The 20,139-nt window shown below is 58.3% G+C and overlaps 1 protein-coding gene across 12 annotated transcripts in view; it reads right to left on the bottom strand.

Annotated features, from left to right (window-relative positions):
- USP36 (ubiquitin specific peptidase 36) overlaps window positions 1-20,139 on the bottom strand; it is a 37,183-nt gene that overhangs the window by 11,749 nt on the left and 5,295 nt on the right. For 11 of the 12 annotated variants that reach the window (XR_016223470.1, XR_016223471.1, XM_070060221.2 and 8 more), the window contains 9 exons: window positions 13,674-13,784; window positions 13,235-13,337; window positions 10,605-10,672; window positions 10,116-10,186; window positions 9,503-9,585; window positions 8,618-8,729; window positions 4,347-4,487; window positions 3,780-3,880; window positions 2,634-2,769 (listed from right to left, as the gene is read on the bottom strand). Coding sequence is in view for 10 of the 12 variants with exons in the window: in XM_070060221.2 (XP_069916322.2) it covers window positions 2,634-2,769; window positions 3,780-3,880; window positions 4,347-4,487; window positions 8,618-8,729; window positions 9,503-9,585; window positions 10,116-10,186; window positions 10,605-10,672; window positions 13,235-13,337; window positions 13,674-13,784 (926 nt within the window). In the remaining 2 variants the exon portion in view is untranslated. Of the gene's footprint in view, window positions 1-317; window positions 1,733-2,633; window positions 2,770-3,779; window positions 3,881-4,346; window positions 4,488-8,617; window positions 8,730-9,502; window positions 9,586-10,115; window positions 10,187-10,604; window positions 10,673-13,234; window positions 13,338-13,673; window positions 13,785-20,139 lie in introns of those variants that run through there. The other variant, XM_089316689.1, reaches the window with a different exon arrangement.

Genomic DNA, 20,139 nt, shown 5'->3' with positions numbered 1-20,139 from the left:
CTGGGACCCAACGGCCCCTCGTGGCTCTGCCGTTTGGTCAGCTTCTGCACGTGGGCCGGCACTCCAGCGTGCTGTGCCTGGCAGCCGGGTGCGTGCTGGCTGAGCAGCTCGGCTCACTGCTTCTGTGGAAGCCAACCCTGCATGTTCTCAGGTGACCACTGGCGTAATTCCGTCCATTTCCCAGGAACACGCAGCCCTGGGCGTGGTGAGGCCAGCTCGCGGCCCCGGGCAGTGCCTCTCGGCACGTGACTGAGCTGAGTCACAGGCAGCAGCAGGTCACAGCTCCTACTTCCTGCTGTGACGTCAGCATATTGCCACAGCCTGCGACGCCAGCGTGGGAAGGTGACTGGGGACACTGGCCCCTGCCATCCTGCCCATCCTGTGAGGGTCTACGACAGCACAAACGCACCCTGTGGTCTGAACCAGGGAGAGGCACCGCCTCAAGTGTCCACTCTGGAGCCGGCCTTGGCCCAGCAGCTCCCAGGGGCTCACACGCTCGTCCTGGAGGATTCCAGCGATTTCCGCAAGACACCTCAGGCTCTCTGCAGCCTGCCCTTCGGTGCAGTGACCCGGGTCACACGGAGTTTCTCATCCAACCTGCCGCTTCCACAGGCACAGCAGGCCCGGGCCACGCCCACCTGGGCAAACTGGCAGCAGTGAAGCCGGAGGGGAGTGTCCCACCAGCCTGGCTGGGGCATCCAGGTCCAGCGTAACCACAGAGCCCAAGGGCCCGAGTGTGTTTTTCTCTGTCTTCTTTCTCGACTTAAAGCTTACAAAGTCTTCCTCGCAGCAGTTTCAGAAGAATCCACTTCTACCCACGTGGGAGATTCGAAGAAGCCCCTGACTTCAGCCTGGCCCAGCCCCAGCCACTGTAGCCATTTGCGGAGTGAACCAGCGGACGAGGAACTCACTCTCCCCCTGTCTGTTCCTCTCCGTGACTCTGCTTTCAAATAATCGCAAAAAAAAAAAAAAAAAAAAAAACACCACTCCTGTGTCTCCCGAGTCCCTCCTCTCCGCGGTGTGCTCCGGCTCGTTCATGGGCTCCGCTCTCCTGAAGGCCACAGCGTCGCACTGCGCGGCGGCCTTCATCTGCAGACCCTGCCCACGTTCGCGCTGCTCACCCAGCGCCACCGAAAGCAGTGACTCCCAGCACAGCACAGGGCGTCTGGAAGGTCGTGCCGGTGTCGGGACGGTCATGGCAGGCCTGCCGGTGTGACCAGCTCCACCTCTGCCCCTCACCCCGGATCACCATCTCTGCACTAGGATCATGTACAGTGATTGCCACCTCAGTGCTTCTCATTGCAGCTCTGTCTGCCTGGACGTTGGGTGGGAAGACAGACTGACACACTGACCAACCCCTGCAGCCAGCGGAAGCCCTGACCCCCGGCAGGATCCGCCCTGCAGCTGGGGGGGGGGGGGGGAATCACCCACCACACAGGTAGCGTGGAGAGCAGCTCCGCCTGAGCGCTTGCCAGGGAAGCCTCGAGTGTGTGCGCGGACGCACACACACGTTCTCCAGTTCTGCACCATCTAAGTACACCATGACATTGTGCTGTGACATCCTTTACCTCTAAGTGTCCATGTTCTGTAAGAACACGGGGTGGGCGCTGTGGCGTAGCAGGTACAGCCTCCGCCTGTGGTGCCGGCATCCCATAGCGGTGCCGACATCCCATACGGGCTCCGGTTAAGCTCCCGGCTGCTCCACTTCCCATCCAGCTCCCTGCTAATGCGCCTGGGAAAGCAGGAGAAGATGACCCAAGTCCTTGAGCCCCTGCACCATGTGGGAGGCCCGGAATAAACTCCTGGCTCCTGGCTTCAGCCTGGCCCTGCCCCAGCCACTGCTGCCAACTGGGGAGTGAACCAGCAGACAGAAGATCTCTGCTTCTCTCTATATCTTTGCCTTTCAAATAAATAAATAAATTATTTTTTAAAAAATCACAGACATTTCCTACAGAAACCTCAATACAGGGCCAGCGCTGTGGCTCACTTGGCTAATCTTCCATCTGCAGCACTGGCACCCTGGGTTCTAGTCCCAGTCGGGGCGCCGGTTCTGTCCCGGTTGCTCCTCTTCCAGGCCAGCTCTCTGCTGTGGCCTGGGAGTGCAGTGGAGGATGGCCCAGGTGCTTGGGCCCTGCACCCCATGGGAGACCAGGAGAAGCACCTGGTTCCTGGCTTCGGATCGGTGCGGTGCACCGGCCACATCGGCCATTTGGGGGTGAACCAATGGAAGGAAGACCTTTCTCTCTGTCTCTCTCTCTACTGTCTAACTCTGCCTGTCAAAAAACAAAAAACAAAAAACAAAACAAAACAAACAAACAAAAAAAACAACACCTCAATACATTCACCAAAATCTGGACAACACTGGGACAAGTTACTCCCACTTTCGGGTTCAACGCGAAGCTGTTTTCCGCAGGAGCGGAAAGCAAAGCGGTCTCAGCTCCCGGCAGCACGGCCGGCCGGGCCAGCTCTTCTCACGACTGCCCCTTCACCCTCTACCGCAGCTTAGGAAACAGCAGCTCTACCGGGACGGAAGACCGCCCGCCAAACCCTTCCAGCAGGGAGCCCCGCGGGCCCGAGGGGCTTGGCAGGACGTCGGCCACGCTGAGCGGCGCTGGCCGCCTTCCCCAGGTTACCTTTCCGGGCAGCGGGGAGGCCGCAGTACTGTGGCTAAAGTTCTTTCTGGAAGGATCTGGGGTCACACTTGGGCGGCCAGGAAAGGAGGCTGCTCTGGAGATGGGGCCCTGGGGACTCTTCTTGGAGCCGGGAATTCTGCCAGAGGAAGAAACAAAGGCGGTGAGGGAGACGGTCACCGCAGCAGGAAGGGGGCGCGTGAGGAGCAGTCGTCAGAGCCAAGGCTGCAGCTGCGCTTTCCAAACAGGCAGGCAAAGGGAGAAAGGCGGCGGCGGGCGGCGGGAGGGCCGCCGGCCGGTCACCCCCACGCCCCACGGCCGGTCACCCCCACGCCCCACGGCCGGTCACCCCCACGCCCCACGGCCGGTCACCCCCACGCCCCACGGCCGGTCACCCCCACGCCCCACGGCCGGTCACCCCCACGCCCCACGGCCGGTCACCCCCACGCCCCACGGCCGGTCACCCCCACGCCCCACGGCCGGTCACCCCCACGCCCCACGGCCGGTCACCCCCACGCCCCACGGCCACGCGCTGCTCACTGAGGGCAGAGCACAGGGCACGTTGTCCAGAGCCCTTGCTGGACCAGACGCCCAAGTGCCCAGCAAGGAGGCCCCTCGAGGCCCCGGGCACCACGACCTGCGACCCCAGGTGGCCGAATGCCCCTTCCAGGGCAGCTGCTGCGGCTCCAACGCCATCCCTCCCTGCCCACAAGGACGCTGCCCCACGGAGGACAAGCACCGGAGGCTGCCACACAGAGGTGACACCGCTAACCTGGGACAGTACTCTGAGGGTCCAACGTGGCCCCGACCAGGGGCAGAGGAATCCTGCCCGGACCTAAGCCACGCTCGGGCTTTTCCTCAACAACCAGGTGGGCCTGCCCATCACACACACGGGGCTGGGGTCAGCGAGGGTGGGCCTGCCCATCACACACACGGGGGCTGGGGTCAGCGAGGGTGGGCCTGCCCATCACACACACGGGGGCTGGGGTCAGCGAGGGTGGGCCTGCCCATCACACACACGGGCGCTGGGGTCAGCAAGGGTGGGCCTGCCCATCACACACACGGGGCTGGGGTCAGTGAGGGTGGCAGCGCCCCAGCACTGCCCTCCTAAGACACGCCCACCCATCAGCACAGGACAGAGCCGCTCACCGCAAGTAGAAGAGCACGTAGGCCTGCTGGTTCAGGACCACCTTGACGTTGCTGGAGTGGACCAGGGAGTCGTTCATCTGGTACCACTGTCCATTGCTTGCCTGGGCAGCACAGGGTGGGGCAGGAAACAAACAGTCAAACACTGCACAGTCCTCCCTTCGTAAAGGGCAACTTCAGACCTGCTGTTGGTCACTGCTACGGGTGCTACGGCACACACTGTCTGTGTTAGCCTAGGTGTGACGTCAAAGCCAAGCGTCGGGCCCAGCCCCCAGCCAGGCCCACTGGGCGGAACTGGCCCTTCCTGAGGACACAGAGGTGGGCCCAGCGACACAGCAGCTCCCACCAACGCTCGGCCTGCACCGAGCTTCCCCCAGGACTGAGAAGCCCCGCAGGTAGCCCGTCTGGCCTCTCCCAAAACCACTACAGGTGCCTGCAGAATGGCCCTGCAAAGACATCTGTTCACCCCACCACGAAGCAACAGTAAGGACCTGAACACAACCACGAGGGCAGACGCCCTGCAGGGCCAGAGCTGGCCTGGCGGGGGCGCTGTGGGCACGCGGCACTCACCTTCACGTAGCAGTAATAGTGCCCGGCGTGGCAGCTGTAGCCTGAGTGTACCAGGACGGCATAGAGCCCGTAGGTGACAGGCTCGCCACTGCTCTGGGACATGTAGGGACGGATATTCAGGAATTCCGGATAGCCAACATCCTGTCCAAAAAGAAGGAAAGGCAAATGAACCCGGCCTGTGGAAGTGAGGGTCAATTCGCCCGCTCCGCCCCCAGCCCAGTGCCGCTGGTCTCTTAACAGCAGTGGCGGGGGAGGGGAGGTCTGCAGGCTGCAACGGGCAGGGCCCCCTGGTCAGTGGTTACAAAGCACGAAGCCGCGGAGGGCGTCTCGTCCAGTAGACTGATAGGAGACCAGTCCACCCTCGCCCTGCCCTGTGTCTGCACGGGTTCTCTCCGGCCCTGCCTCAGCGGTGAGCCAGAAGAGCCCCTGAGCCCACGCCCGGCCCGCTGCCCACCCAAGGAAGGGTGGGGACAGAGCTGGGCGCCTGGGCTTCAGGCAGGGCTGATTAGCACAGCCACAGTGAGCTGAATTCATGTTTGTTTGTTTGAAAGGCACAGTTACAGATATAAAGAGAGGTCTCCCATCCACTGGTTCACGCCCCAAATGGCCACAACAGCCAGGGCTGGGCCAGGCTGGAGCCGGCAGACAGCAGCTCCATCCGGGTCCCCCACGCGGGTGATCACCCACTGCTTTCCTAGCACATTCGCAGGGAGCTGGATTGGAAGCAGAGCAGCCGGCACTCTGATAGGAGATGTCAGCGTTGCCAGCAGTGGCTTGACCAATTCTGCCACTCCATCAACCTCTGTGAGCTAAATTTTCAATAGACAGAGGTCATGCCAGAATTTATTTATTGTAGAAACTGACAATTTTTTATAAGAAAATATTTTAAAAAATTATCTTTGGGACGGGTGCTGTGGCGAGGCAGGTGAAGTAATGCTGGCATCCCATATGGGCACCCGTTTCAGTCCCGGCTGCTCCACTTCCCATCCAGCTCTCTGTTGTGGCCTGGGAAAGCAGTAGAGGATGGCCCAAGGCCTTGGGTCCCTGTACCCACGTGGGAGACTGGGAAGAAGCTCCTGGCTCCTGGCTTTGGATCGGCACGGCTGTTGCGGCCAGCTGGGGAGTGAACCAGCAGGTGACCAGCGGATGGAAGAACTGACTCTCTCTCTGCCTCTCTGTAACTCTTCCTCTCAAATAATCTTTTTAAAAAATTCTTTTAATGATGAGATTTAACTCCATTTCTACCTATACACATAAATCCATTTTGAACTGCAGTATAATTTACAGTGAAAAGCAGATTTCAGGTATAAGCTCAATGAATTCTAACAAGACTATACTGACTGGGGCCGGCGCTGTGGCGTGGCAGGTAAAGCTGCCACCTACAGTGCCGGCATCCCCTATGGGCGCCGGTTCGAGTCCCGCTGCTGCACTTCCAATCCAGCTCTCTGCTATGGCCTGGGAAAGCAGTGGAAGATGGCCCAAGTCCTTGGGCCCCTGCACAAGTGTAGCAGATCTGGAAGAAGCTCCTGGCTTCGGAGCGGCACAGTCTGACCGCTGCAGCCATCTGGGGAGTGAACCAGCGGATGGAAGACCTCTCTCTCTCTAACTCTGCCTCTGCCTCTCTGTAACTCTGCCTTTCAAATCAATAAATAAATCTTAAAAAAAAAAAAAAAAAAAAAAAAAAAAAAAGAGTATACTGACTGCTAGAATCCTTACTCCAACCAAGACCTAGAATCCAGCCTAGAAACCCTCCCTGGGTCCCGGCCACAGTCCCCATCTCAAAAACACGCCGTTCTCATTTCTGTCACTACTGACCAGCTTTGTCTGCTTTTGAACTTCATATAGCTAGAATCACAACACGTATTCTTTTTTGTGTCTGGCTTTTTTAGACCAAAATGATGGCTGTGAGATTTACCTAGGTACTCTGTCCTTCCATTGACAACTCTCTATCACAAAGGTCAAATACATACAACAGGCTCAACAGCCCCAAGCCAACCTTGTTAGTTTTGTGGTTCCGAAGACTAAATTGACTGTTTTTCAAACTGGGTTCCCCTGGACATCTGATCCCAGGAAGTGTGAACAGGGGAACACAAACTCCCTCGGAAGAACCACACATACTCATCCTCTGCCCAGTGCCCAGCCCAGCCTGGCACACACAGCATTAGAAATAAAAACCGGGGCCAGTGCTGTGGCACAGCGGGTAAAGCCATCACCTGCAGTGCCAGCATCCCACATAAGTGCTTGTTCGGGTCCTGGCTGCTCCACTTCCAATCCAGCTCTTTGCTATAGCCTGATAAAGCAGCGGAAGATGGCCCAAGTCCTTGTGCCCCTGCACTCATGTGGGAGACCCAGAGGAAGCTCCTGGCTCCTGCCTTTGGATCAGCACAGCTCCAGCCATTGCGGCCATTTGAGGAGTGAAGCAGCAGATGGAAGACCTTTCTCTGTCTCTGCCTCTCTGTAACTCTGCCTTTCAATTAAAAATGAATACATAAATCTATTAAAAAAAAAAAAAGAAACCACCAATCACATTTAAGATTCTTCACACTAAATTCTCCTTAGAGACTGAGAACGCTGGGGCCGGTGTTGCTGCATAGTGGGTGAAGCACACCTGTAACAACAAATCCTGTGCAGGCGTCAGTCCGCATCCTGGCTGCCCCACTTCCGATCCAGCTCCCCGCTATAGCCGGAGAAAAGCAGTGGAAGATGGCCCAAGAGGCTAGGCTCCCGAAGCCCATGTGGGAGACCCAGATGAAGCTCCTAACTTTGGCCTGGTTCAGCCTTGGCTATTGTGGCCATTTGGAAAGTGAATCAGAGGATAGAAATTCTTTCAGAAAAATAAAAAATTTTTAAATTTTTACTAAAAAGAGATTCAAAATGCAACATGGTTTAATAAAGACTCTGAGAAGGCCTGAACTGAAGAACCATCTAACTACAGCTTGGCATTTCCCAAACTCTAGACATTAGCACTCTGCAGCTGCACTTGGGAACCACCGATCCGAGCAGGACCCCAGCAGACAAGGGCCTTGCCCCAAACCACACACAGTGACCTAAGGACAGAACTCGGGCCGGGGCTGTGCCTGTGACAGCAGCAAACCATGTGCGCTGGCTGGGGTGGCAGGAGCTCCACTCTGGCCCAGCCCCTGCTGATGTGCTTGGGAAAGCAGCGGATGGCCTTGGGCCCCTGCACCCACGAGATGTGGGTGGAGTTCCAGGTGGAGGTGGCTTTACCCGCTATGCCACAGCGCTGGCCCCAAGATTTACTTTATTTATGTACAGAGAGAGGGCTTCCATCTGCTGGTTCACTTCCCAAGTGGCTATAACAACTGAGGCTGGGCCAGGCTGAAGCCAGGATCCAGGAGCTTCTTCCAGGTCTCCCACGTGGGTGCAGAGGCCCAATGACCTGGGCCATCTTCTACTGCTTTCCCAGGTGCCTTAGCAGAAGAGTTAGATGGGAAGCAGACTAGCTGGGAACTGAAACAGTGCCCACAGGGAATGCTGGTACTGCAGGCAGCAGCTTAACCTGCTATGCCACGATGTCAGCTCTCCAAATTTTCTTTTAAATTCATTTATTTACTTGAAAGGCAGAGTTACAGAGAGGGAAAGACCGAGAGAGAGAGATCTTCCATCTGCTGGTTCAATCCCCAGATGGCCACAGCAGTCAGGGCTAAGTCAAGCCAACGCCAGGAGCCAGGAGCGTCATCTGGTCTCCTCAGTGGGTGCAGGGGCCCAAGCACTTGGGCCATCTTCCACTGCTTTCCCAGGCCACAGCAGGGAGCTGGGTCAGACGTGGAGCAACCAGGACTTGAACCGACACCCATATGGGATGCCGGCATTCCAGGTGACAGCTTAACTCACTATGCCATGCCAGCCCCAATAAAATAAATCTTTTTAAAAAATTAACAGAACTCTAGAATTGAATGAAATACATCCACCATTAAAATATTATTTTGCAAAAAATAGATCTGTCCCACAAAAAGCCACTGCCAGCGCCCGCACCTCTCAGACAGAACCCAGGACGCGGCCCAGGAGCTGGCGGCTCAGCACCCATCACGTCACTCTCGAGGACGCCTGGCCTTCCAGACGCCCACACCCGTACAGGAGACAGGGAAGGACGAGAATCAGTGTGACAGCCCCTCAAACGTGCCTGCAGATAAGGGATTGTTTCTAAAACGCAGGTTTCTAGACCCAGATTCGCTGCGTCTGGGGAAAAGCCAGGCACAACTGACTGACGCCGAGCACGGCCCGCCGGGCGCCGCGGGCACGGCACTCACCTTGGTGATCTTCCCGCCACTGAAGTTGGCGAAACGCTTGAGCGAGAGGGTCAGCACGTTGGACGTCCTGTGGATGCTGAAGCGCTTGCTGGCTGGAACCTTCTTCTTGCACCTTCGAGAGGGGAAGGCCAGGCGTCAGGGTGGGCCGCGGCTCCGGCGAGGCCGCTGCCGGGACGCAGCCCAGAGACAGCAGAGCGAGGGCATTTACCAGCGCAGACGGAGAAAGACACAGCAACACCAGCAGGAAGACCAGTGAGAGCAGCGCAGCCACAGCACAAGCAGGACATGCACGTGGCGAGTGAGGGTGAGCAGGCTCCAGTGGGCCCAGGCGGGCAGGAGCGAGCAGCTTCTGGATTGAGGAGGACAGATTTAAAGAGGAAAAGGGCTGGCACGCAAAGAAAAACTCGAAAAGCGGGTCATATTGGCGATCACAGCTTTAAAATGACCTAGACATCAAGACGCCTGCCCACTGACACCACAGCCACGAAGAGGACGATGCAGGAGTCACATCTGCTGAACCGGAAAACCACCAGGATGGTTTCAGTGAAAAGCAGGAGCCACAGGGCTCGGCGCACGGAGCAGGAAGGCAGGTCAGGCAGGCGCCCTCTGCCGTGCGGCAGACACCTCCTGCGCCCTGGCGCGGGGTAGCCACAGCCCCTGCTTCACACCGGTGCCAGCCAGCCTGCGGAGCAGTGGCCATCGTTGTGCAAACAGAGGCCGTGAGCGTCCTGGCTTCACTTCACTGGTGTGGGCAGAGGGTGGTTAAGACGCCACAGAACACTCAGGAAACACAAGCAGCGGTCACCAAGGGCGGCAGGGCCCGATGGGTATCAGGAGATTCCTTCTGGAAGGTTCCGCCTCCCCCAGGAGTGCCGTGGGACTTACTTGGCGCACAGGTAGGCATTCTCTCCGCTCAGGACGTCTGGTTTCACAAAAAGCTCCAGGGCGCGCACAATGTTTGCCGCTTGCTGAGGACAAAGACGGACAGGGATGGTCAGCAGCAGGAAAGGCTGACGCAGGACACGGGGGCTGAGGCCCGCTCCAGGCTGCGGCACGGACTCCCCCGGGCGTGTCTGCTCCCGGCCCCTTCCCAAGCTGGGAGCAGCGGCCCCAAAGCAGCAGGGGCCCGCCGCAGGAGTCCACGGGAGATTTAGCACAACAGCCACTCTCCAGCAAGACTACACCGGGCCTGCTCTGCTGCTCCGAGCCCCGGGAAGACGGCCCTGGACACGGCCTCAGAGCCAGACCCCAAGGCCTCTCCGGGGGCTGCAGAGCCCGCTTCTGTGCCCCAGAACTCCCGACACGGCAGCTCGTCGCCGTCTGTGCCTCGACACAAACCCAACTCCAGCTTTCTGGAACAAAGGGGAGAGGCACGGGAGAGGGCCGGAGAGACAGATGACGGGTTCTGCCGAGGCGGGGCCCTACCCCCTCCCTCTCTCCTCGTCACCTGCCTCCGCTGCTGTTTTGCCCTCCGCCTCACCCCGTGCCCGGGCCATACCCGAATCTCCAGCGCTATGTCCAGGTAGGGGTCGTACGTGTCCGAGACGCTCTTGCACAGCGAGCACTTCACTGCAACAGAACAAGCAGGAGTGGGAGGGCGGCCATGGGCGCTGCTGCTGCCTCGCGTGCACGCCTGCTCCCCGACCCTACAGCCAGCAGGCCCTGCAGGCTGGGGGCTCTCAGACGCCCCTGCCTCCCCACCCACGGCGCCCGGCCCCAGCTGAAGGGCGACGGTCACAAATCCAGGAGCCAACAGAGAGGTAAGGGGGAACGGCACCCTCACCACTTCCCAGACCTGCTCGTGGGAGCTGACTGCTCCGTGCCAGGCAGGCGAGTGTCTCGCAGAGAGTGAGGCAAGGCCCAGGCGCTCGGACGCCTGCCCAGGTCTGTGCAGCCGGGAGGAGCTGGCCTGCACCTGAACGCTCAGGATGTCCGGGTCACGGCTCTGAGCCCAAGCAGAAGAGGTAGAGAACACAGCTCTGCTCACCTCGTGATCTGAGGTACCCGCCAAAAATCTGATGGACCAAGGTGGTGGCCTGCGTCTGACGATCCAACCTGAAAGGAGAGAGCACAGCCTTGAAGAGGTCGGCACCACGCCACGAGGACGCCACGAGCTGGGGATGACACGTGCCACAAGACGGCCACACCTGATCCTCCATCCCCAGGGGCCTCTCGGCAGAGCCCTGACCCCTGAGCGCCCACTCCCCACATCAGCTACTTCAAACCTCTATCCGAGGGGCCTCGCCAGCACCAGCCCCGGCCCCTCATCCGCTTGCTGTAACTATTAACTGCACTGCTTCCCAGCCTAGGAGCGCCGACACAATGCAGCGACCAGCACAGCCTCATCCAAACTGAGTTTTGCAAAGTGAGGAATGAAAAACAAACTGCCCTCATCTGCCGTCACCACCGCTCATCCAGGAGGGGCTTTGCAGCTTCCAAACCAGGCAAAGACACAACCCCAGCGCAGCCTGGAACCCGTGAGCAGCGCCCCTCCCCTCGCGTCGTCAGAGGCCGACAGCACCCGCTCCCAGTACAACCAGAGGCGGGACACCCTCAACCACCAATCAGGACGCACCCCAGCAAACTGCCTCTCCTCTCCTGAGCCGGGGGTGCAGGCAGTGAGGCCTCACAGAGGGAGCCCTGGCGTCTCACACTAACCACGCCGGGTTAAGGAGGCCCAGTCCCCAAAGGCATGGCATGGGTCCTAGTGGGAAAAGGCAGAAGGCAGGCAGCCGAGATCAGATGGGAAACGGGGGAAGAGTCAGGGTCCTGAAAAACACCCCGAACTATGAAGGCGCGCGGTCTGAGGAGCGTGCACTTCCCTGTGCTGCCAGAGGCGGCGCCCTGGGGTTAAGACTGCAGGGTCACCAGGGTCCCAGGAGAAATGTGTAACCCCGCCATGGAGGCTCCAAGCAATGCTAACAGCAGAACCAGCGCACAACACTCCAGGCCGAACTGACCGCTTTCAGGTAAGACTGAACTCAGCAGTCACAGAAGAAACAAAATCGCTCAGAAATGAAGACTGCATTCCACTGCTAAAGGGGGGCCAAATCCCCCGAAGACAGAGCCCGGGGGTGGGGGTGGGGGTGGGGTGGGAGAACGGGACACACACACACACGTGCGCGCGGCTGTGGCACCATGGGGACAGGCAGGCTTCTTGGGACCCCCGCAGCCCAAACCCGAGCTCTGCTAGGGGCCCAGGTCTTCTACTTCCTGCTAATGTACAACTGGGAAGGCAGCAGCAGATGATGGTCTAAGCACTTACGCCCTCCCACCCACGTGGGAGATGCAGAAGCCCCTGGCTCCTGGCTTCAGCCTGACCCAGCCCTGGCTGTTGTGGCCATGTGGGGAGTGAACCAGGATGGAAGATAAAAATATTTATTTATGTACTTGAAAGAGTTACACGGAGAAAGGAGAGGCAGAGAGAGGCAGAGAGAGAGAGAGAGAGAGAGAGGTCCTCCATCCTCTGGTTCACTCCCCAGTTGGCCACAACAGCTGCAGCTGCGCCAATCTGAAGCCAGGAGCCAGGAGCTTCTTCCAGGTCTCCCACGTGGTGCAGGGCCCAAGCACTTGGGCATCTTCCACTGCTTTCCCAGGCCACAGCAGGGAGCTGGATCGGAAGTGGGGCAGCCGGGACTTGAACCATCGCCCATATGGGATGCTGGCACTGCAGGTGGCAGCCTCACCTGCTAGACCGCAGCGCTGGCCACATAAATATTTTTAAAAAGAAAGAAATTTTAAAAATCACTATCATTTTGACCCAGTAGATGAACATGGTAGGAATGATGTCCCCATAAGAACTTAAAAGCAGTTAGGAGGTCTGCACTGCCCAAACTTTCACTCTGCCCAGCCACTTGTCCTGCAGCCACGACCCGCTGCCTCCCAGGATGGGCGCTAGCAGGAAGCCCAACTGGAACCAGAGCTGGACATGAACCCAGAGTCAGATAAGGGCTGCGTATCCCAAACAGTGTGTTAACTGCTACACCTAATGCTCATCCTATAAAGTGATTTTTAAGAAAGATTTATTTGAAAGGCAGAGCAACAGAGAGACAGAGAGAGAGAGAGAGGTCCTCCATCCACTGGTTCACTCCCCAGATGGCTCCGATGACTGGGGCTGGCAGGCTGAAGCTAAGACCCAGGAACCCCAGCTGGGTTTCCCACGTGGGTGGCAGGGGTCCCAGTACACGGGCCATCCTCCACTGCCTTCTCAGGCACGTTAACAGGGAGCTGGATCAGAAGCACAGCAGACGGGACCTGAACCAGCGCTCTGATAGGGGATGCTGGCCTCACAGGTGGTGGCTTAACCTGCCGTGCCACACCACCACTCCCCGCTCCCAGGTGATTTTGAAGACTGGGAACTCCGTGGCAGTAGCTCGGCATCCCGAGGGATTTACTCAACTCCTCCTCGGCTGAGCTGCTCAGACAGAGCTACTCACTGCCTGCCCAGCCCGACCCGGCCACGGTCCCTCGGCTGTGCCCTCTGGGGCAGTCCTCCCTGTGGGCTCCAGCAGGCCAGGCGCCGCGATGCAAGCTGTGCCCCATCCACCAGGAGAGCCGGGGCAGAGGCGGCGGCGGGAACCCTGGGGAACCCTGGGGGCTGGGGCGGCGAGCACGTACTTGGCACAGCCGTTCAAGCAGGCCTTCTGCATGGCGTCGATGGTGTACCGGAGAAACTCGTGCGCATCCTCTTGGTTCCCAAAGCGGAAGTGCCGAGCAATCTCTAGGGGAGAAGAGCGGGCAGAGGCGCTCAGGCCTTCCCTTGGCCAGCGCGGCACAGAGCAGCACAGGTTACACCCGTGGCACAGTGCTAGAATCTACACAGGGCTCAGATGCCAACAGCAGACCCAGTCTTTCAGCCAAGGGGCAGTGCAGACGCGGTGACGGCACGGACGCGCACCTGCCCCAGCCCGTGCGCGCCTCAACAATCATCCTTGTCTCTACCACCAGACGGGACACCCGGCACACAAGGGTGCAGGACTCATGCGGGGCTTTCCCCTCCCGGCCGTCCCCGGCGCCCCAGCGGTGCTGAGCAGGTGCTGAGCGGGCGCGTCCTTACTTCTCAGATCTCGGATGAAGGACACGGGCTTGATGGCGTTGCCGCTGTTGGCGAAGGCCTGGATGATGTGGTTCTGCATGACGCACAGCATACAGAAGCCCCCCTGGTGGCCTGCAACACAGAGAGCCCGTGAGGACAGCCTCACCCCGATACATCACGAAACAGAAGGGCATGGCGTCTGTGAGGAGCGCTGAGCGGGAGACCCCAGAGCCCCAAGGTCACCGTGGGGACCCCCAGGAAGCATCTCCCGTGCTGGACCGCGCCGGCACCAGGACCCCCGCGAAGCTGTAGCGCAGCAACCCCACCCTCTCCCGGGCTCAGAGCTGCTGGGCCGCAGCCCCTTCCCACATTTCACCCGGAGCCCCTTCCCACATTTCACCGGGAGAGAGCCCCTTCCCACATTTCACCCAGAGAGAGCCCCTTCCCACATTTCACCCGGGAGAGAGCTCCTTCCCACATTTCACCCGGAGAGAGCCCCTTCCCACATTTCACCCGGGGAGAGCCCCTTCCCACATTTCACCCGGAGAGAGCCCCTTCCCACATTTCACCGGGAGAGAGCGAGCCTGCCTTCCAAGGGAAGCGGAGGAACACGCCTATGCTGACTCCCAGGTGACAGCGTGCGGTCAGCAGGCCTTCCTGATGGCCCTGCCCGCTCCTCAAACGCGCAGACCCTGCTCCCTGGCTCCTGCTGAGCTCAGCAGGCCTGTGTCGGAACGACACACCTGTCAGCTTCCAGGCAAAGCACAAGCACACCTCTCACGTGCTGGGCGCAGCGCTCGGCGCACGGGCCACCGGTCTGCCTCGGCACACCCCAGCAGCTACGCCAAGGAGCTCCCACTCGTCAGAATTTAGACCGGTCAACCACAGAATCAACAGGATGACACCCAGCCTACTGACCACCATATCCACGTAAAAATGCCACACACACACACACACACCCCCATGCCTTTTCATAACAAATGGCTGTGAAACAATGGCCATTGCAGAACAGGCAGCCTTTCATTTTTCATTTTGGCCTGTTATTTGCCTTTTTCTTTGTTTAAAAACATTCACTTATTTATTTGAAAGCGTTACAGAGAGGGGGAGAGACAGAGATCTTCCACCTGCCAGTCCAGATGGCTCCTCGATGGCCAGGTTGCAGCCAGGAACTCCATCTGGGTGTCCCACGTGGGAGCAGACACCCAAGCACTCGGGCCGGCCTCTGCTCCTTTGCCTCGGCCGTTAGCAGGAGCGGAATCGAGGCGGAGCAGCCAAGACGCTGGCACTGCACACGGTGGCTTCCCTGCGCACCAGCCCCTCATCTGCCTTTTCTAATCGTATTTAAATTTCCATTATTTTTAAGACATTTAAGTTAGAGGCAGAGAGAGACAATTCCCATCTACTCATTCCTTCCCCGAACGCCCACAATGGCCAGGGCTGAAGCTGGGAGCTGGAAGTGAACCCCGCTCTCCACGTGGCTGAGGGAATTCTGCACTGACAGAACGCCGGGGTCAGGAGCTGGCGCCAGGGATCAGCCCCAGGCGCTCCACCGCGCGACACACGCAGCTCAACAGCAAGGCCTTTGATGCAAAGACAATGAAGGCTGCGGCAGTCAAAAATCAGCCACGAACTAATACAGTTGCCAGAAAGAAAACGACCAACATGTGTTAAAGACAGCTTCTTTGTCCAAACCCAACTCTAGGTAAGACATTTACTACAGAAGATGTGCAGGCACTGTATCTTTAAAAAGAAAAAGGAGAATGGGCCATCTTCTGCTGCCTTCCCAGGTGCATCAGCCGGATCAGGAGAGGGCAGCTGCGACTGGAACCGGTGCTCACACAGGATGTCGGCAAACCAGGCAGCGGCCACCACCACCCCCTCCGATTTTTATATACTCCAAGTAGACCGCTAAGTGGCAACAAAGCAAGCCATTTGTAGCATACATAGAAATAAAATATGTGACATGAGTTCAAAGGTCACATTTTTTTCTTTCTTATTTAAAGATTTATTTATTTATTCCAAAGCCAGAGAGACAGAGAGACCTTCCATTATTACCTTCACTCCCCAAACGGCCACAGCAGCAGGGCTGGGCCAGGCCGAAGCAGAGCCAGGAGCTCCTTCCTGGTCCCCCCCCCGTGTGGCAGGGGATCAAGCACCTTGCTCACCACTGCCTTGCCAGGCACATCAGCAAGCCGGACCAGCAGCACAGCGGAGGCTGGAACCGGCCGTCTGAAAGGCGTGCCTGGGTCTCAAACTACGGCACCACAGCCGGCACCTCTGCCTGATTTCTAAAAAACCATTTTCTTTAGTTTTATCACATGGACATGTAGCTAAGTACTAACTTGTCCTGCTTTCCAACTCACAAACAGGAGTTTACACTCTGTAGTCCTCGGGGAGGCGGGTCCCCAGTGGCCGCCATGGCTGGGAGGGGCACCCAGCAGCTGAACCCCTCCTCGGCCCACCGGGCCCCGCGCCCGCCAGGCCGCCACTCTGCTGCAGACCTCATTCACTGCCAGCCTTCCCAAAGGCTCCAGTCGAACGTGCTGGGTAACGTTTTCTGAAAGGAGACAGCCGACTCCGTTCTGAAGTAACTACGCCCGCCCAGGGAGGGAGCGTAAGTCAGGGAACTCCGTCCTCTGGGCGCCGGGACTTTGGAGCTTCTACACGACGCCGTGAGAAACAGCACCTGTGGCTGCCACGCCCTCCCCGACCGCCATATCACCGCCGGCCTGAGCCCCGCTTCCAGCCCCCCGCGAACGCCCCTCATGGCTTCACCTATCTTTAAACAGGTCTTTCCCCACTGCCTGGTGGCTGCTCTGTCTGTATTCTCCATGCCGATCCTGACTGCTGCAGCGTCTGTCTTCCAGGGTGGGGCTGGTCCCTTTAAATGGTTTTTTCATGAATAAAACTCAATTTTAATGCTGTTGAATTTGTTTTCCTTTTACAGCAAGCACTTTGCATCTTGCTTAAGAAATACCCCAGCCCAAGGTCAGAAAGATACATCTGTAAGTTTTGCTTTTGACAGTTAAGTTCTTAATCCATTTTTTTCTGACAGGCAGAGTTAGACAGTGAGAGAGAGAGACAGAAAGGTCTTCCTTTTCCGTTGGTTCACACCCCAATGGCCGCTACGGCCGGCGCTGCGCCAATCCGAAGCCAGGAGCCAGGTGCTTCTCCTGGTCTCCCATGGGGTGCAGGGCCCAAGCACTTGGGCTATCCTCCACTGCACTCCCGGGCCACAGCAGAGAGCTGGCCTGGAAGAGGAGCAACCGGGACAGAATCCGGCGCCCCGACCGGGACTAGAACCCGGTGTGCCGGCGCAGCGGGTGGAGGATTAGCCTAGTGAGCCGTGGCGCTGGCCCCTTAATCCATTTTTATGCAAACAATGTTTTCTTTTTCAAGTTCCATTTACATGAAATGGTAGATCCGCAGGCTGGCATTGCGGTGCAGCATGTTAAGTCGTCAGTTCAAGTCCTGGCTGCTCTGCTTCCAGCCCAGCTTCCCATTAGCGCACCGGTGAAGGCCTCGGAAGTTGACACAATTGCCCGGGCCCCTGCAGCCCCTGGGAGACGACGATGCACTCCTGACCCTGGCCTCGGCCTGACCCAGACTTGTCTGTCGCCGCCGTCCGGGGAGTGAATCAGCAGACGCAAGATCTGCCTTTCCGTTTCTCTCTGCTGCTCTTTCAGGTAAATAAATAAATAACCAACCACAACTGGGAATGAAAGATGCATGATGAGATGCTCATATAGAGTTCTAGAAACCCTTTAAATAAATACATAAATAGTGCAGCCATATGGGAATTCAGAATGCAGCCTCATCTCTGCCCCTGGGCGCCCACCCTGTCCCCTGGTCAGCGTGCCGGCCCCGGGCTAACACACGACACCTCAGCCTCCGTCACTTCACGGATGACTCATCCCCTCTCCTGTTCTTCTTAGACATGTTTATTACCGGGGCCAGCACTGTGGCACAGTGGACTAAGCCTCTCCTGAGGCACCAACACCCATAGGAGCACCTGCTCATGTCCTGGCTGCTCCGCTTCCGATGCAGCTCCCTGCTGTGGCCTGGGAAAGCAGTGGAAGATGGCCCAGTCCTTGGGCCCCTGCACCCGCGTGGGAGACTCGGAAGAAGCACCTGGGTCCTGGCTCCTGGCTTTGGGGCAGCCCAGCTCATCTCTGGCTGTTGCGGCCATCTGGGGAGTGAACCAGTGAATGGAAGACCTCTCTCTCTTTCTCTAACTCCACTTCTCAAATAAATAAAAATGAAATCTTTAGGGGCCGGCGCTGTGGTGTAGCGGGCAAAGCTGCCGCCTGCAGTGCCAGCATCCCATGAGCGCCAGTTGGAGTCCCGGCTGCTCCTCTTCTGATCCAGCTCCCTGCTGTGGCCTGGGAAAGCAGAAGACAGCCCAAGTCCTTGAGCTCCTGCACCTGCGTGTGAGACCCGGAGAAGCTCCTGGCTTTGGATTGGCTCAGCTCTGGCCATGGCAGCCAACTGGAGAGTGAAGCAACAGATGAAGACCACTCTATCTCAATCTCTCCTTCTCTCTGTGTAACTCTTTCAAATAAATAAATAAGAATTTAAAAATAAGTAAATAAAAATAAAATTTTAAAAAGAAAAAGGTTCCTTTACGTCTTCAGAGAGATATTCCATCGCTGGCTCACTTCCCAAATGCCCACAACAGCGGGGGCTGGGCCAGGCGGAAGCCAGAGGCTGGAGCTCCACCTGACTCCCACACGGCGGCAGAGGCTGAAGCAGCTGCCTTCCCAGGATGCACATCACAGGAAGCTGGGTCCGAGTGGAGCCAGGACTTCCTCCCAGGCACCCACCACGGCACATGGGGGCCCAAGCAGAAGTCTAGCCCACTGCTCCTCGGTGCCCTCCACTTCCGCTTTAGAATCAACTGAGCCAGCATGACCTGCACACGCATACGCGGGGAACAACATGGCCACAGTATTCCTCTCCCCTGGGGAGGCAGCTACAGCTCACTACCCTTCAGGGAAGCGTTTCTACACACATCTTGCTAGACGTGGGGCTGGGTCCTTTCATTTTGTGTCATTTTAAATCTTCAAAATAGCCAATTTCTCACCAACTGTTGTGTGGTGTAGGTGAACTGGTAAACTGGTGTACACTGGTACCTTTGGGTATACTGGTGTCTGTGGAGCCACGCTGCCACACTGCCTTGGCCAGCGCCCGACTCGGCTTCGTGCTCCCGTGTCTGCCACGCAGAAACACACCGCGCGCACCTGACGGGGTGACCCGCCCCGCTTCCTCCTCACTCCCTGTGTGCCTGCCCCGCTGGGAGCACAGCACGGTCAGCACGGGCAGGGGCAGCCCTCCTGGCCGCAGCCCTGGCTTTGAAGGGCAGCTTCCCAGCACCTCCTGAGGCCAGCGCCCTTCCTGGTCTCGGGGCTGCTCTTTCTTGGGTGAAGCGAGCACCCTCTGTCAGTACTGTTCAGTCATGAACTCGGGAAGGGGGAGGCATCTACTTCCCTGGGACTTTGCTCTTTTAGTCTGTTAATGCAGAGACAAGCATTGACTGAGTAGCAAAGCTGGCAGGGACTTCTGTGCGCTCCCTGTGTACCAAGCAGGACTCTAAGCACTGGACAGAACTCGTCTGCACCTCACACAACTCCGTGAGGAAGACAGCGCTATCATCAACAAAACAGGAACAGAAGGCGTAGCAAGGTCACGGAGCAGTCTCAAGGACACACAGCGGCTCCGTGGCAGAAGCAGGTGCAGAGCCGGCAGGCCGGCCCCAGCCTCACGCCGGGACCGCTCGCTGCGCGGACTCCGCGACCGCGGTCACGTAAGGTTACGGAAGCGTGGCCGGCGCCGCGGCTCACTAGGCTAATCCTCCGCCTAGCGGCGCCGGCACACCGGGTTCTAGTCCCGGTTGGGGCACCGGATTCTGTCCCGGTTGCCCCTCTTCCAGGCCAGCCCTCTGCTGTGGCCCGGGAGTGCAGTGGAGGATGGCCCAGGTGCTTGGGCCCTGCACCCCATGGGAGACCAGGAAAAGCACCTGGCTCCTGGCTCCTGCCATCGGATCAGCGCGGTGCGCCGGCCGCAGCGCGCCGGCCGCGGCGGCCATTGGAGGGTGAACCAACGGCAAAGGAAGACCTTTCTCTCTGTCTCTCTCTCTCACTGTCCACTCTGCCTGTCAAAAAAAAAAAAAAAAAAAAGGTTACGGAAGCGTGTGAGCTGCTCGGTGCTGTCAAGTGTCGCTCTGCTCGTGTTGTCTAAGTTTTTATGACTACGTCCCTGAGCACGACAGGACTGCATTTTTCTTTCTCATCATCCTCGTTCACTTCTGTCATCCGAGCGTGGGAGAATCCCATGAGGTGAGCTGGGAGGACTCCTCCTTCCGCTCCGCGAAACTGCCCCGGCCTGGCGTCCCTCCGAGGGAAGACTCTAGCCGCTGCGTCGGCTCCTCACACTGTGAAAGCCTCTGCGGGCTTGTGCGCTCCTCAGGTCCCGTGAGTTTCTATCTGAC

The sequence above is a fragment of the Oryctolagus cuniculus genome, chromosome 17, assembly GCF_051225735.1.
Source record: "Oryctolagus cuniculus isolate XC-2025 breed Fujian yellow rabbit chromosome 17, ASM5122573v1, whole genome shotgun sequence".
NCBI classification, from domain to species: domain Eukaryota; kingdom Metazoa; phylum Chordata; class Mammalia; order Lagomorpha; family Leporidae; genus Oryctolagus; species Oryctolagus cuniculus.
Note: the sequence above shows the minus strand (reverse complement) of the source record. Positions and strands in the feature narration are given on the sequence as shown.